At 35.8% G+C, this 18155-nt stretch overlaps 1 protein-coding gene across 1 annotated transcript; it reads left to right on the top strand.

Moving 5' to 3' along the window:
* The first annotated feature begins 12909 nt into the window (after nucleotides 1–12909).
* Nucleotides 12910–17671, top strand: LOC131315352 (protein neprosin-like). The gene is made up of 7 exons (XM_058344523.1): nucleotides 12910–13450; nucleotides 13962–14048; nucleotides 14158–14415; nucleotides 14540–14704; nucleotides 15380–15433; nucleotides 15545–15691; nucleotides 16895–17671. The coding sequence occupies exons 1-7, from the start codon at nucleotides 13274–13276 to the stop codon at nucleotides 17270–17272; spliced, it is 1266 nt and encodes a 421-aa protein (XP_058200506.1). The 5' UTR covers nucleotides 12910–13273; the 3' UTR covers nucleotides 17273–17671.
* Nucleotides 17672–18155: the final 484 nt, after the last annotated feature.

Genomic DNA, 18155 nt, shown 5'->3' with positions numbered 1-18155 from the left:
AGTTTCTAAATGCAGTAGACTCAACTTCCATTGTTGTGTACGAGAAAATGTGAATACCGAGAAACATCTTTATAATGAGAGAATCTACACTTGACGGTCATTAAAAGTCACTAAAGTACATATTTGATGTAGAATTTTGCTTATTCTCATGGAGATGCTCTTTCTGGTGATTCTAGCCATTATAGAAAAAACCCGAGTAATACCTTGGTGACTCTAGCGTTCAACCCCGCAAAGTCGGCGTAAAGGTATAATGATAGAGCCCTTGTAACACCTCGTTTCACGTCACATGAGAAGTCCATGAGGATAATCTTGGGATTATATCAACATTCAACCATGTACAGTAGCATTTGTAGCTAAAATAGTAAAAATACTAGACTCCAATAAGATAGGGGACGATAAGTGGTCTTGTAGGGCGTAACACTAGATCTTTACCATTGAAAGTGATGGTATAATTATTTGCACACTAAAAAGAGGATTTGTTTTCCATATATATATATGGGACAGGGGGCCTTCAGCTTATTGGCGCAATCAGCGGGTGTTTTGGTGGTCATGGGCAGGCAAGGAAGGAGCTGGCAATGTTGAAAATTTGTGTATGGAAGAGAAAAGAAGAAAAGACTTTCATCCCCACCATACCCTTCTCCATATTCTTCTATGAAAAATGTGCTGCTCCTATTTTTCCCCCCACAATTAACTTTTTCTTTTCTAGTGGGCTTTTACAATATCCTTTTTTCTAGCCTTTTTCCCTTTGGTGGGTATATATGCCTTGCTAAGTTTTGACAACTTCTCTTTCAATCTGTTTGCCATAACCATAAAGTCAAGACTTGTGTATTGATACCTAGCTAGTAGTCTTGTTCAAACCATATGATGAGCAATAGAATGCTTGGTCGTGCAGGAAAATCTCTATAATAATTAAGCTGAGTTACACATAATTTGAGCTCGGCTTAAAATTCGAGCTCGACTCGTTTACTAGCGAACCGAGCCTCGAGCACCTCGCGAGGAGCTTGGCACGTTTGCAGCCTTATATGAATGTGTATTAAGCTAGACAAGAAGGGCATATTATAGCTCTCAAAACTTTACAACAGTTGTTGAAATTAAATTTTCGAATTACAGCGAAACATTTTTATTTTAGTTTGTCAATTTTGGACCACAAGAGAAATGGAAGGGAAAAAGAAAACCTTATTTGCAGCCGCTCAGGAGCTACGAATTAGGAGTGCAACAGTAGTTAAATACAACTTTTCGCTGCTAAAATAAGAGTGCAAATGTAGTTATTATGTTGGATTTTGTTGATGATATGTTTTTTCATTAAAAGAATCTACTCTTAGCCTAGATTTAAGAGAAAGAAAACGGGAATCATCCCGAATAGCCCCATACGTAGCTCAACCTTGCAAACTCTACATAGTAAGATAAGTGTGAAATATTACTTCAACTACAAAGGCCTAGAGTGCGACAGGGAGTCCCTCTCGTGCAGCAATGCACTACAGGATTGTAGTGCACCTCGTAAGGAACTTTTGAGATATTATCATCATAATCTGAACTATTTATTTATAGAGCTCATCAAGCACTTTGTTTGATGGAAAATGAAGTTAATCCAATATCGATATCCATTCGGTCAGATAACATATGTTTTTAAAACTGGATAATTAATTAGCATGATTCAGATTTTAGAGAATGAACTATATGGAAAAAAAAAATGCTAGATCATGTGCTTATAAATTTCAATGAACCTGATTTTTTGAGTAATTAAAGTGCTCGATCGGCTAACTCTGTAAAAAGACCAAAAATCTGTCATCTAATCTCGAAAGGTCTCACCGAGCTGGCTAGGCATGCATCCTATAACTCCACAGTGCATTTGTTGCATTACAAATTAATTAAGACCCCATGTCCACTTTGTTAATGTAGCGAAGGACGCTAATTTCGGAGTCGATTTGTTGCCACAAGGTAACAGAAAGATACATGCATGGTCAAATTTCATCTTTTGCCTTAAAGCAACATCCATGTGCTTACTAACTAAATGTTTCTCAACTGTGAGTCAACTTCTATAATTAATGTATATATAGATCTGATAAGAAACTGTTTTTTTTTTTTTTTTTTTGTGTGTGTGGAGAAGATAAGGATATAAGGATAAATACTGGTGTCCCATCTGAAAACTGGTAGAAAAGTTCAATTTCTTACTCCTTCCTGCATGTGAGATGCGATGATTAGCCACAGCCAACGCAAGGTCCTTTTCTTTAAAGTTCACTATAATGCCCAATTTTCAATTTTGCGAAAATGTTAAGCCGAGTGCTCCGACTTATTTATGGTATACATCCACAGTATTCCACACGACCTAAAATTACTGTGGCGAGATAGATTTTAGACTATCCCCAAAAAAAAATATTATAAATAAGAGGGATAAGAGAAGGAATGAAAGTTAAAGAAGCTAAATTTATTTCGTTTTCCTAGTTGGCTTTGCAAAACCAAGAAGAAGATGAATAAGTTTTTGTCACAACAGTATTTGCATATTTCTTTTCTGTTTAGAAAGATACTCGTACAAGTGAATATGCCTCGTATTCATTTTATTGTGTTGGGTTTGTAAAGCTTGGTTCGGTTTTGGATTGCCACGTACTTATCTGAACATGACAGAGATATTATGATAATTGGTGATATAAATGGTCGATCCCTAAGAAATGAATACATGCATGTTATATGCAACAAATGTAATTTGTTCCATTTCTTTAGGGTTTCTACTCTCTCTTTTTTTCATTCGATATGTAGATAAAACTGGTGTAAACTATGGATGCACGCAATTACACAATTGAAGAAGCACGTAAAAATCAATATTATCTTTTATGTTTTCTCTCTTTCTTGGCTCCTCTTTGCACATTTTGTTTGTGTTGCTTTGACTGATTTTTCAACACATTTTCCCTTCATTTTTTTTTTTTTTTTTTTGTTTCTTTTGTAAACTTACGATCCAATTAAACATACTACGTACATGGGTGCCAATGCTGGAGAGTACGTATATATTCTACCTGCAGGTACCACACTCTGCTTTGAGTATGTATATATATATGTTATTGCATGACTGATGATCAGCCCTAATCATTTATAAGAGACTATAAAGAAATGCATGCATGATTACCAAATCTTTTTAATTATATATACTAGTATAATAATGCCGGTCAAGAATCTCTTTTATATATGAACATGAACTTGAAGCAGTGGTCCTTCGATGATCAGTTGAGGGACCACCTGATGATCATCATGTTTCTAACTCTACTTAATTAACTTCACTAAGATAAAATGAGCAACTTAATTATAGCACCCACATGCATATATGCACAGCAAAACACTGAAAAATAAATTCACCAAGTACGTACCTATTTGCAATTTTTGTGGGTACGTGGGCCTACACTACATACATCTCATAACAAAAAAATAATAATAATAATATTTGGAGTATCAAATAAGGTTTGATGCCGGCCATGTTTATTTAGTTGTGATTGATAAAGATAATGACCTGTGTATTTTGCCACACTTCTAACATCTCCGGTGGACGGTAGTTGCTCGGTTTCCGAAATGCAAGGAGGAAGAGAAAAGTGACCAAGTAAATATTACTGTACATGCTTTCTTTTCTTTTTTTACAAAAGTGAGAGATACTACATTAATTGATAAAGCTCAACGACACTTACACAACAAAATTCATTACAGATAATTTGGATAAAATTAAACTAATCATCTAACTGATACTATACGAGAAAGAACGAGACGATTGATGCTACCACCTTAACAAAATAGGTCAAATTAAAGGAGACATGATGAACAAGAAAAATTATAGCTTTTTTGGAGCATCTTCTCACGTAATGCGTTGCGATTTTCTTCCACCAGAAATCATTGCAAAGTGGGTAATATCTAATCTGATGGAGAAGGACATGTAAATCAAATGACGGTGCTCTATGAGCTCCGAATAATCATGCCCCGTCTTGCTAATTAAGAGAAATAATTACTTAGTACTTATTTTTTGAATTAATTAAAAGTGATATACTCCTCCCATTCTAAATTTCTGGTCCTCTTTCTTTTTTTGAAAGTCTCAAAATATTGGCTACATCTTTTAATTTATAAAAAATTTTATATCAAATATGGATTTTATTTGATAGATCTCAATGAACTCTATTATACAAAGTTTTTAAAATCACTTAAAAGATTATAAATTGTAAAATATAATTAATTAAAAAATGGTATGCACTCCCAAAGAGAACCAACGTTTTGGGATAGAGGGAGTATTTGTGATCGGTCTCGTAAAACGAAAAATAAGTACTTAAAAAATAAGAATCTTAGCGCAACGGAACTTCCCTTTGATCAACGCTATAGCAACACTAGGCCACATTTTCACTCAATTTTTTCCACTGCAACTTTTTTTGCTTTAGTCGAGTTGTTGATGCTAAACTTTTTTTTTTTTTTTGTCAAAAATTAAGTTATTTTCACTAAACTTAAACATTCAACACATTTCCTTCTACTAAACCCAACACATATTTTACAGTTTAGCAGAAACAACTTGACTATAAATAGCTATTAGAAGTTGTCAACAATTTCTAGTTTACCGAACCCCAAGTACACCTGAGTTTTAGTCCGGTCGGTAAATGAGTTTGTTCTCACATACTCATTCCGTCCTAATTTAATTACAATCTTTTTTGAAAGTTTGTGTCACTTTTCAAATAATTAATTTTGGCATTATCACCACGCAAACATGAAGAGAATTACTACTAGTTGAGGTGTATGAACGTGGGTAAGCTCATTTCAAAAATAAAAAAATAAAAATGTGGGTAAGCCGGTCGGAATTCACTTGCCCGTCGGTAAAAAGTTACACTATGGGCATGTGGTATGAACAATCGCTAGTTGGATCTAAGGATGGCAATCTCGGCCGCCTCGTTCGAATCCGCCTCGTTTCTCGTCCCGAAAATTTCTGAACTTCGGGGATTCATTTGGGGATTGGGTAGGGTATGGGAAATTTTTTTTAAAAAATTCGGGGATCGGGTAGAAGACGGGGATAGGTCTGTCCCCGCCCCGAACCCTACCCGTCCCCGTTCCCCGTTCGTTACCCGCCCTGCCCCATCCCTGAATCCCTGAAATATATATATTTATATATAAAAATAAATAAATATATACTATATTATATATACCCCTTCTGTAGTATGTTTTTTTAGGGTTCTCATTCTTTTTCATTCTTTTCCGCCGCACCAGTGCACCACTCGGTCCACTCTTCTCTTATTTCCGGTGTAACACTTGTTGATGATTGATCGAGTAAGAGTTCTTTTAATTTATAATCATCTCAATTGAAGATATTTATTAGAGAATAGAAAGTGATGATACATCTCTGTTTTACAGGTTGCGCTACTTTGGTCCTTGGAATTGGAAAGGATCAGGGATGCTTTGGTCAAAGTGTTTTTTGTCCATGACTGTTTTGGTTGCACTACTTTGGTCCATGACTGTTTTTTGTTTGAAACTATAGAGTTGTGCACTGGTTCTTTATTTGCTTAATGTTTGCTCCGGTTATGAGCTGTTTAGAACTATGGAACTATGAAATTAGTGCTGGAATTAACTTAGTGCTGCAGATTAACTTATGTGCTGGAATAAGTTATTATGTGCTGAAAATTGATAAAACTTGCCCGAATTTCGAATCTCCAAATCCCCATTTTGGATTTCCGTTCCCCGTTTAGGTCGGAGATAGAGGAAAAAAACAAATCTCCATTGGAAATCGGGTCGGGAATAGAGATGGGATAAGGAGTGATGGATAAAAGGTGGAGGTAGTACCCCGTTCCTAACCCGTCCTCATTGCCATCCCTAGCTGGATCAGATGTCGACGCCTAAAAGCTGATGCATGGGGTCCCCTTGTGGTAATTTAGGCATTTATTAATGATACTACTGTACAACAATAAAGTACTCCGGTTTTGACATAACATAACATTTCACTTTCGACGACACAGTAGTAGTAGGAGTATTTTTTCGTCAAAAAAAAACTTATGTATTCCTTTCTACCATAACTTCAATTCTTTATAGTATTTATTAATCGTGTCGAATTTAGTAGTATTTATTAATCTTGTCGAATTTTGTATTAAGATTTCAACGTATTTTTGTATATAATTTTTTTAATAAAATTACTGTTAAAAAACTAATTACGGTATTTTAATTAGCATTAAATCATTAAAAATTATACACAAATACAATATATTTTAAAAATAATAAATTTTTTAATTCGTTCTAAATTAAGACTACAGGATGGAAGGACAGACTCAACAGTCCGTACTCCGTAGTATGCTTACCCGAACATCACTGTGTATGTTTGGCAATAGTCAACAGTCACTTTTATGCCTAAATCCACATTTTATGTTCACTACACATGTTGGCACGATAAATTATAAATGTAAAAAAAATAAAATTGAAGGGGTGTTAGAGCATTTCCAATCCAACATTCTCCAAATCTTTATTTTGGAGGGTCAAATTAAATAATCAAAAAGCAAACTTGGAGGGGTTTTAGTATTCATTAGAGCATCTCCTACCCATACTCTATATCTCTATTTGAGAGTATCAAGACATTCCAATCCAACCTCTCAACCCTCTTCTATTTGAGAGTATTGGATTTTGATCCTCTATATTTAGAGGGTAAGAGAAAATATAAAGGATCATCTCTATAATACTATTCACCTTTTTAAAAGACATTTTTGTCCTTGTAAGCTTTTCTAACTAAATTTTTATACCAACCATATCCTTATGAGAGTGTAAAAAAAGATTTTTTTTTCGTAAAGTGATTTTAGAGGGAAAAATAGAGGATTTGTGGTTGGAGTAAATAGGAATAGTGATTTCCTTTAAAATCACTTTATGAATAAAATACTCCCTCCGTCCCTTTTTAAGTGTCCTGCTTCGTAACTCCAACTTATTAAAAAGACATCATCATTACACCTTTCACATCAACTTTTTCCTCCACTTTCCCTACTTACCCATCATTATTACACTTTTATTCACTAATTTTTCAAAATAAAATTTACTTTTAGGGACAAAATAAACAATACACCAACTTTTACCCCCCTAACTTTACAAAATGGACATTTATTAAGGGACAGCCCAAAATGAAATACTGGACACAAAAAAAAGGACGGAGGGAGTAGAGTATTTTGATACTCTCAATTAGAGTATTGGATTAGAGATGCTCTTAACAACTCCAACCCAATACTCTATTTCTTCTTCTATATGTTAAAAAACTTACTCCAAAACTCAAACTTCAATATTTTTCCTCCAAAATTCAAGTTACCATATTTTTATAAATAAATACTCAAGATTGGTCTTATTTTAAAGATAATGTAAATATCTTTTAATTAGTACCAATTTTACAAAACATATATGTAGCAAAACCAATTTAATGATTAAAATGAGATACAAAAAGGATGAATAATGAAATGAGGGTAAGTACAGGGGATGGAATGAAGGGAAATTTGGAGTTATGGAGTATGAGTTGGAGATCCACTTATGCAGCTAGAATAAGTATTTCTGTCTTGTGAATATACTTTTAGATTATGATTGAGAGTTCATTTGAGAATGTATTCTACTCCTTCCTTCCGTTTCAAAATGAGTAACCTCTTTGGAACGGGTCGGAGTCCCCCCGGGCGGACCCACTATTCTTACAGGAAAGATTGCAGACACCCATGTGCGGTGCTATTGACGAAATCAAGCAAATGGGACAGACCAGACAGACATCATTTCGTTGCATACATTACATACATACATGCATCTGATGGAGTATTTTTGTTTTGTTTTGTTTTGGATTCTCTCTCTATAAAGTTGAGGGGAGGGAGAGAGAGAGAGAGAGAGAGAGAAGGGGTTTACGTTTTGACCGTTCCTCCTCCTAGCAATTCGATCTCCGCCGTCTGATTTCTGGCCTCATACTGTTGTAGTACTACAGATTTCACCGTGTGTCGTGTCAAGTATCATTGCTTAGGTGCTCACGGGTTCGTCCTCCTGCACACAGATCACTCTCATCATGTGGATACACGTATACGGCTAACAGATCCAACTACTAAAAAACACACTCGCTCCAAAATTACCCCATTACTCCCTCCTCCCTCTCTCCCTACTACTGTCATATTCACACCTTGTCTCAACTCTCAATCCAACTTTCACTCCACAGCCCGCTGATCAAGGGAAATGGCGCTGCTATTCGCAGCCCTTTATTTTCTTCCGTAGCCCACTAAATTTCGGTAAATGGTTGTTGAAAATCATAAATAACATTTTGGTAAATTGCTGTTGAAAACAAAATTATATTTCGGTAACTACATGTCGAAAATATGTTCAACTTTCGGTAAACAACTGCCGAACATGCATTTTCGGTAAACATCTGTTGAAAAAAATATTATATTTCGGTAACTGGATGCTGAAAATATATCTCAATTTCGGTAACTAACTGTCGAGTGTAATTGAAAATTTTTAACGGGCTATGGAAGTAAATAGAGGGCTCCGAATAGCAGCGCCCAAGGGAAAAAAGGGAATTTACACTTACACCCCTTGTACCGATTTGAATATACACACCCTTGTACTTCAAATTTAAGCATTTACACCCCTTATACTTCAAATTTAAGCACTTGCGCCCCTTATATATAAAAATATAGAGGGCGTAAGTGCAAATTCCCCTTCTTTCACTTCAAAGTACAAGGATATAAATGCTTAAATTTAAAGTAAAGGGGTATTTCTTCAAATCAATGATAGTACAGGGAGTGTAAGTATAAATTATCCAAAAAAAAAAACTTACTCCATAATCAGAACCACTCATTTATGTGAAACACAAAATTACATGAACCGCCGTCGCTTGGTGTTCCAAAGACATTCCAAGACACATTGGTGTCAGAATCACACACTTGATGATAAAGTTCACACCAATTTGGTTAAAAGAGCATCTAAGCAAACGCATAACGGTGTTCTTGAAGCCAATCAAAAAAAAAAAAACCGGTGTTCTTGAAGCAATCACGTGGGTGAATTGTACGTGAATGTGTTGTCGTAAAGGGTTTGAGCACTACATTTTTTGGGGTAACTAAGTAAGGTATTTGGGTCAGTTTACGCGCACCTAGATTAATCGTTAGAGACCAATCCCATCGCTTATTTGCGAGGGTTCTAATTAAAGTTAGAACAAAGCCAGAGGATTTTAGCATTGCATACATGGGAAGTATTATTCACTGGTCTACGATGGTCCCGCATAAATATAGATTTTGGTAATGAAAATGTTAAGGAACATGAAAAATTTCCATGACAGTAATGTAAGAAATTTAAGTCAATAAAAAGAGACCGGAAGATACAAAAAAGGTTTAAATCAAACAATTCTTGTTACTTGGGTATAAGGTATTGATGACAAGTGGTTGTTGACAAATTTAAAGAATGAGCCGGTGCCGGTGGGTTGGTAGAAAACTAACGGCGTTAAGGGTAGCGGAACGATAACGAGTCGTTACATTCTCGGTAATTCGTGGTATTCACGAGACACGAGGGCATTTTCTGTGGATTTAATAAAATAATGGTATAATCGTCATTCAATACTCCCAAAATGACGAAAATAGCCTACGGAGTGATTAGACTCTCAACAAAAGGGACCCTTTTTTTTTATGAGTCTGTAAACTTACAGGGCCGAGTTTTCAACAACGCTAAAATTTAGAAAACTCGGCCTACACCAATGAGGTTAGTCGAGTTTAAATTCATGTTTAGTATTTGTTAGAAGTTGGTTTAAAATTAACTTATTCCATAAGTAAACACAAATTTCACATTTTTTGGTTTCAAATTTATTTTAAAGATAATTTAAATTGCACAATTTTTTGAAGCTCATTGAGCGTTCAAATCATGCTTAACAAGTTAATCACATAGTGGAACTTATAATGAATGAAAAAACAATTCAAGCAAATTAAGATTGGAAATAACTTTTCCCTTGTACACTGATCGTTAGCCTTAGCAAAAAAAAAGTTGTTGAGTGTTCCGGGTCAGCTTGCATGTAGGTCACACTAAGTCCCTACATCCACAGGAGCCGTTTGAGAAGCGCTTACACGGGAGTGATGTGAAGTCAATAGTTGCTAGCAATGAGAATTAATAAATTATGAAACCTTAAAGAAAAAAACAAACCCCTATAAGACACAGTGTAAGACAACTAGGCTAACCCTTGTGTAAATTAGAGTTGTTCAGTAAAATAAAACAAGTGGCTTATTTTTTTGTCTTTATATTCAAAAAAAAATTTGTATTTGTTAGTTTTTCGTCAATTTTTTAGAAATTATTATTTTATCATGACGAGAGGAATTTAAAAAACAAAAAATTATGATCGAAACCTAATTTCTTTGAATAAAGACAAAGATAAGCCAATAAGTCAATTTTTTTGTCTTTATTAAAAAAATTGAATTTCAATCGTAATTTTTTACTTCCTCTCGTCATGATGAAGTAATAATCTCCAAAAAAAATTGATAAAAAAATTAACAAATGCAGAAAAAAATTGAATAAAGACAAAAAAAAAAAACCACTTAACTTATTTAGCCGGAAAACCAATTACACCAGAAAATCGGTTCATGTAATACTAAGGATATAGACTCATCATTGTGATCACATATTATTGGGAGTATTATTATTATATTGATGGACACAAATGGGCTGTTACAAACGTTGGGGTAATTATTAGCTTTAATTAAAAGAGTATTTGGAAATTTGTGTCCGGTGATGAATATTGACCAGTAATTTTAAGAAGATGATCGAGATTTGACCAGTGTCTATCATGAATGATAAGCAGTACAGTATATAGTAGTGGAGTAGTAGTTTTTAATGAAGATTAATTAATTAGACCTCACGACAGAATATTTGTCCGCAATAATATATACTACTAGTAAACAAATTGAACCCCGGCATTTTCTTCGTGGATGTAAGTTATGTAACCCATTGATCGCGTTGTACGATTCGCTGGCCTTATGCACATAAACGTACCTACACTTGCATAACAAACTAGGATTATTCTGTCTCGTAATACAATATTGTTTTTTTTTTGGATACTTATTACAAAAGCATTGAAGAGGAGGTGACAAGGCATAACAATCTTTCGTTGAATGTAAAGCAAACCGAACGACTTCAAAACTGTCAGTGAAAGAGGCTAAAGAGTGATAGTCTCCACTGCCCCCACCAAGGTCTAGTACGTCCAGTGGAACATAATTAGGATTTTGCAGAGTGGTAAAGTTTGAAAATGTGTCGATTCTACAATTTCAACCTTGAACTCTTAACCACCAAAAATTACTTTGGAGTAAGCAGTAAATTAATCACTAGGCTACTATCCTTGCTAAAGTTACGTTCGCAATATAACCCGTTAAAAATTTGCTCGTTTCTTTAGTTAATTAACGGTGACCATATAAAGCAAAGTTCAAGATTGAGACCGTGAAAAGAAAAACAATTTAAAATTACTTGAGTTTGAACCTCATTCGGATGTCCAAGCAATTTGTTCAAGATAGATTCAAAAGTTTAAAGTTTAGGTTGAATTCGTTCATTTTCAACTTTCAAGCCAAACTGATCACTGCTCCGCTAGCTGTATCGGACATTTAACATTAATTGGCAGAAATTTGCCGAAACAAAAGTTCGATGAAAATGCTAGTCATTGAAGTAGTAGTAATTTATATAAGCGGTAATAAAAAAACTACGAGAAAAAGATTTTACTCCATCGACAAAACACATGTTAAAAGGATATATGCAGGAGGGTATGTGGTATGTAAATAATTGCTTGATCTAGTAAAACTCTTTTTCTTTTAGATTTATTGGTTAATAAAGCTCTGAAAATAAGGAGAGGAAAAAAAATGAGTGGAGGCACATGCTACATTGGTTCCAAAATCGATCACACCTAGAAAGTTTCGACTCTTAAATGAACTAATTTCCCATGTTGTTGTTATTCGTTGCATATATAAGAAGAGAAACTCAAAATGACTAGCCGTTTGAGATAGAAGATTAACACAAAATTATGCTTTCACCTTGTAGTCACACGACTCACATCCTTCAAATTCTATTGGGAAGAGTTTAATATCCATTGCAATTAATTGCAATGGATATAAGGGTTTGTCCAATCGTTAACCTATTAGAACTTTATAATTAAGGGGCGTTTTCGCTAAATGTTAAGCTATAGATTACTTATTGTAGTAATTCATAAACGTCAAGTTATTTCCACAAAATTATAAGTAGAAGTAAATGTGTTGGGTTATTAGAAAAATTGTCTTTGATGTACGTAAAATTTAGTTTAGTATGAACAACTTCACAGAAGCTAATAAGTTATACTCCTCTTGTCCCAAATTATTGGCTCTATATGGTTTTATATGCAATTTTTAATTGTATATATCTCTCAATGTTTATTGTTTTTTTATGTTTTTGAAAGTATTGTTTTATAAAGATAATTGAGATATATAGGCTATTGAAAACTGCACGTAAAACAATAAAGAACCAATAATTTGTGACGAAAGGAGTAGTAATTTTTTTTTAGTGAAAACGGGATAGTCGAGTAGAGTTGCGTACAAGCTGACTCATACATCCGGGTTAAAAAAAACATACTTTTCAATAGTATTTAGAAAAAAAACAATGGTCACATTCGTGGTGCACCAATGACTAATGTTTTCCTGTCTGAACGGAAGTTATTTGTTTTCCTAGTAGACAACTAATCTTGATTCTTGGGAGGGGAGTATAATTATCAACAGGGGCAAATCAGTCAGAAGCGGAAGAAGGGTTAATTTTGAATGTTGAGGGTAAAATGGGACATTCATATGAAGTGACAAAGTGGGGCCTCCCTCCCAAGACGACAAAGAAAGGCAGTGCTGCGTGGTGGTGGTGGGTGTGCATTTTTCTTTTCTTTTCGTTTTTTTTTTCCTTTCTTTTTTCTCTCCCCCACTTTTTATTCAGATTCCCCTTTCCTTTTTCCATTGTCCTCTCTTTTAACCCCCTCGTGCTAGAGCGAGAAATCTTAGAGAGAGAGTGAGACGTCGGCAGTTTTTTATCGGATTCTTTTGCTGATAATCAGAGAGAGAGAGAGTGTGTGTGTACTCCCCAGTCTCCACTGCCAAAAAAAAAGGACTTTGGTTTTTATTGAGCTGGGGGTGCGTAGGATAAGCTTTCAGATAGATAGAGAGAGAGAGAGAGAGAGAGAGAGAGTGATGTGAGAGAGCGTAGTTGGCTATGGTGGGGAAGTGGAATGAACTCTGAATCTACAGAGCTGAGATAGTGTATATTGTTGGGCTGTGGGTTTTCTTTAAATTTGTGTTGATCTATAATGGGTGCTGCGCATTTTAGCGGTGTGCGGTCGAGAAGAGGAAGAGTTGCGGCGGTTTTCTTTTTCTGGGGTCTGATCTCGCTATCTTGCGCCGGGAGGTTGCCTGCTTCAAGGCAGAAGCTTGAGGTCCAGAAGCACTTGAAGCGCTTGAACAAACCTGCTCTTAAAACCATCAAGGTCTCTCTCTCTCTCATCTTTTGAATGCAAATGGCTGTTTTTACTCTTTTGTTCCTTTACTCTCTGTTCTGTCTGGTTGCTGAGAAAATGTAGCCTGATGGGGGAAAAAGGAAAGATTCCAAGTAAGGTTTTTTTTTTGCCCTGCCCCTTATCCCATTTCCAGTCTCACCCCTCAAGGTTAAACTCAGTAATTTACAGTTTGGAGCATTCTTCTTTCTTGATTTGCTTTCTTTTTCCCACATTTTCTTCGCTACCAACAGGCAAAATCGCATTTGGTTGTTCTTTGTACTAACTTTTACCTTAACTTTTGGTGGGACTTCAAGTTCTTGAGTATCAATGATTGTTTGGCTGATTCTTTCTTCTCTCTGTCTATTAAGCAATAATAGTCTCCTTTTTTCATACGGAAATGAGAATTTCTGTTTTTTTTTTTACTGTTAAAATTGTTTTTTTTTTTTTTTTCTGATAATTTTTGTTCCTTCTCATTTTTGGGTTTTGTTTGGTCATTGAACAGAGTCCAGATGGGGATATAATCGATTGTGTGCACATCTCTAATCAACCAGCTTTTGATCACCCATTCCTCAAAGACCACAAAATACAGGTTAATCACTTGCTTCTACTATTATAGCTTGACCTTTTACGGGTTAGTTTTTTTGTTTTTTGTTTTATTTGGTTCATTTGTTTTGATTTTAGCATTTGGTTGGTTTCAGACGAGGCCAGGTTATCACCCAGAAGGGCTTTATGATGAGAACAAGGTTTCTGCAGAGAACAAAGAAACTGTTAAGCCAATTACTCAGCTTTGGCACATGAATGGTCAATGCCCTGAGGAAACTATACCCATTAGAAGAACAAAGAAAGATGATGTGTTAAGAGCAAGCTCAGTGAAAAGGTATGGAAAGAAGAAGCAAACAAGCATCCCTGAGCCCAGGTCTGCCGATCCTGACCTCATCAACCAAAGTGGTCATCAGGTAAATCAAGAAAGGAAAAACAACTTGTTTGGTCTAACCTTGGTTCTTGGTTTGGTGATAATTTTTCTCCGAACTAAATGTACCTTTTTGTTTCTTTTGCCTCTTTATTTTGGGGTTAAATCAGCATGCAATAGCTTATGTTGAAGGAGATACGTATTATGGAGCAAAAGCAACCATCAATGTTTGGGAACCCAAAATACAGCAGCCTAATGAGTTCAGCTTGTCTCAGATTTGGGTTTTGGGCGGTTCTTTTGGTGAAGATCTCAACAGTATTGAAGCTGGCTGGCAGGTAATTTTCCTGATGGAAATTTGCAGGTTTTGGGGGTTTTTTCTCCACCTTAAGGCTGTGTTTGGATAATGAATTTGTGGAGTGATTTTTGTGTTTGGTTAGGATAATGTGGAGTGGTAAGGATAAAGGAAAAGATATGAAGATGCTGGAATATTTAATTAACCTTCTTGGTAACTTGTACACTTTGCGTGCCTAGGAGTAACTCTAACAAAGAAGAGTGGATAAGCTAAAATTATGTTTGGAGTTTCCTATTATTTTCCTTTTCCCTTCAAGTTCCTCCATAAGTACATGATCCTAATATAACTTGCACACTTCGCGTGTGTAGAAGCTCAACAAAGAAGAGTGCATAAGCTAAAATTATGTTTGGGGTTTCTTATTATTTTCCTTTTCCTTCCAAGTACCTCCACAAATACATGGTCCAATTACAGTATTTACATTGTTAAAGAAGACAACCAAATACACTAAAGCTTCAAATTTGACTATTAGTATCGGACAATGCTTGAGACACAAATGTCTGGACACAAATACAGACACTCGTTCGATGTTCGGAAGTCCCACGTGCATTGTGTGGGACCCATGCTCCATGTTCATCGATCAATCTATGTCCGACTATCTACGCCCGTAGCATTCCCCATTACACTATTGGGTCTGACGGTTGAATGAATGTGCTTTCAGGTCAGTCCAGATCTTTATGGCGATAACAACACAAGATTGTTCACTTATTGGACTGTAAGCTTCTTAATTTCCCATTTCTTTGACTTTTGCTGAATAACTTACATGTGCCGAATTTTACCGGGTCTTCATCAACCGTTTGATATCTTATCTTTTCAAAAATTGTAGAGTGATGCTTATCAAGCCACAGGTTGCTATAATCTGCTCTGCTCAGGCTTTATTCAAATCAACAGTGAAATAGCAATGGGTGCAAGCATCTCTCCAGTTTCTGCCTTTCGTAATTCCCAATATGATATCAGTATTCTTGTCTGGAAGGTAAATTCCGAACCGCCCTTAATCTGCCTTAGTTGGAATGGTGGCCACTGTATGGGTTTTTGGAACACTGCACTAAAGAATCTTGAGAGCTGTGTTTCACTCTTTTATTTTCCCCATAATGTTCTGTCTGCAGTGACGGTTTGATATGGACAAGGGTGTGGGATATGTCTTTGATTTAGACCCTAGACCCTCTAAATTTTATGATTTTTGTAGACAAGTATCACATTGCCAATTACCCCAAAAAAAAAAGAGTATCACATTACCTCTGAAAGATATTTTTGTAGTATTTCACATGGATGGGAGATAGAAATTCACGTTATTCATGTTATCTTATTTGATTTCAAGTACATATTTAAGGTATATGTAACATATTATCTTGGCATGTTGTATAATATGTAACAACACAAGTGTTGTTTCTGTAACATTATCCAACTTTTGGATACATGTCCCAATCTCCGAAGGTCTAAGAGCATCTCCAACAGCCTCGGTAGTTTATCCGAGAGACATTTCGCGGAGCCAGAACCCTCACCCAACAACCTTGCCTTCCATCTCATCTAGGTAATTTGCTTAGGAAGTGCTTGAGGCTGTTGGAGATTCTCTAACCTTGGATGCGAACCCACACTGTGTACTTTTCCCTTTTGCTGCTTGTTCCTGGTGTGTCATAAATATAGCTAATTTTTCCGGATAGACCAAGCACCAGAGTCCATCTAACATAGCTTGGGGTAGATTGTCAAGGATGGACCAAGATTTTGAGAATCATGTACCAATCGTATCCTGTCAATATCAGCTGGCAAAAAAAGTACTAGATTTCTTGTATTATTGGGGCTGGAAATAAAAAAATTCATATTGGTTCACATGCTGAGAATCTTGGCATTTGCTTTTGGTAACTGACAATGCCATAAAGTGTAACTACAGTTACACACTGTAATTGAAAAGGTTGAGGACCTCCAGGAGAGGCTAGCCAAATCAAGGATTTCTTTTTTCTTTTTTTCCCCCCTGTTTGAATGTGCAAAAAATCTACGAACACAACTTTAAAACACAACTCCAAATACAACGGCTTCGTCTTGAGCTGTTTGATGCATGTGGTCCCATGTGCATAGTTTGTGTCCGGAGTTGTGTTGGTAGCATTGGTCTTGAATGTATTTGCTGTGTATTGCATATTTGCTGATCACCTTTTCTTATATTTGTTGGTTTTTTCTGTAGGATCCAAAAGAGGGGAATTGGTGGATGCAATTTAGCAATGGGTATGTGCTGGGATATTGGCCTTCATTCCTGTTCTCATACTTGGCGGACAGTGCTTCCATGATTGAATGGGGTGGTGAGATAGTGAACTCAGCATCTGATGGCCGACACACCACAACTCAAATGGGAAGTGGTCATTTCCCTGAAGAAGGATTTGGGAAGTCAAGTTATTTCAGGAACATTCAAGTAGTGGATAGCTCCAACAATCTCAAGTCTCCCAAAGGGATGGGCACCTTCACTGAGCAATCCAACTGTTACGATGTCCAGACTGGTACTAATGATGATTGGGGCCATTACATGTACTATGGAGGCCCTGGTAGAAACCCTAACTGTGCATGAGGATAAATAAAACTCTGGACCCCCCCCAACCCCCCCCACCCATTTCAACCCCTTGTATCATTCAACATTAGTCTGATGTCCCCTCCCTCTTTTGTATACCCTTTTTATTTTTATTTTTATTTTTTTTCCTCTCTAGTTTTATTAGCTAGGTTGTTTAATTAGTACTACTACTAGTAGATGTGGTATTTTCTCTAGTGGGAAGTTTTGACTCCGTCCTTCACTTAAGGAATTCTCCATGCAAATTGATTGGGGAAGTGGCCAAGTTTCTCAAAAGCTTAAAAGAAACAGTGGCTTTCTGTCATTTTCTTTGTATTTTATATGTTTTGTTTGTTTGTGGAAACCTCGAGTGGGAGTGGTTTGTTAATGGTGAATCAGCTTCTGGACTTGTTCTTAGTCAAATTGCTACATGTTTTGCTTTGGGTACAGGATCCTCTTGTGTCTCACAATTTCCTAGCACCTTTGTCCAAATGCATTCTCGGGGCTCGTTTTTTGGTTTGCTTGTTTACTTCATTATTGCTTCAAACTAAGCAATAAGACAAGAGAGAAATGATTTTGCATATTCTCGATAAGGAATTGATTTTTGCGCCTTTTTATTCTTTTGTTCTTTTTACTTGTGTGGATTTACTACATTGCCCTTTGATGTTTGCAATGTAAATTGATAGAGGGTAGCATGGTAAACTTACATGAATAAAAAATTTAAAAAGTGTGAATTCACTACATTACCCTTCGATGTTCGAAAAGTAAATTGATAGAAGGGTAACATGGTAAGTTTACATGAATTAAAAACAAAAAAAGAAGTGCTGTGAATAGTAAAAAAGGGACGGCAACAAGCACTACATTTCTTGATAGGAATTGAATTATACACTCTTTTTTGACATCTATA

Source organism: Rhododendron vialii, chromosome 13a (assembly GCF_030253575.1).
Source record: "Rhododendron vialii isolate Sample 1 chromosome 13a, ASM3025357v1".
In the NCBI taxonomy this organism is placed as follows: domain Eukaryota; kingdom Viridiplantae; phylum Streptophyta; class Magnoliopsida; order Ericales; family Ericaceae; genus Rhododendron; species Rhododendron vialii.
This window is presented reverse-complemented; position numbering and strand designations above follow the sequence as displayed.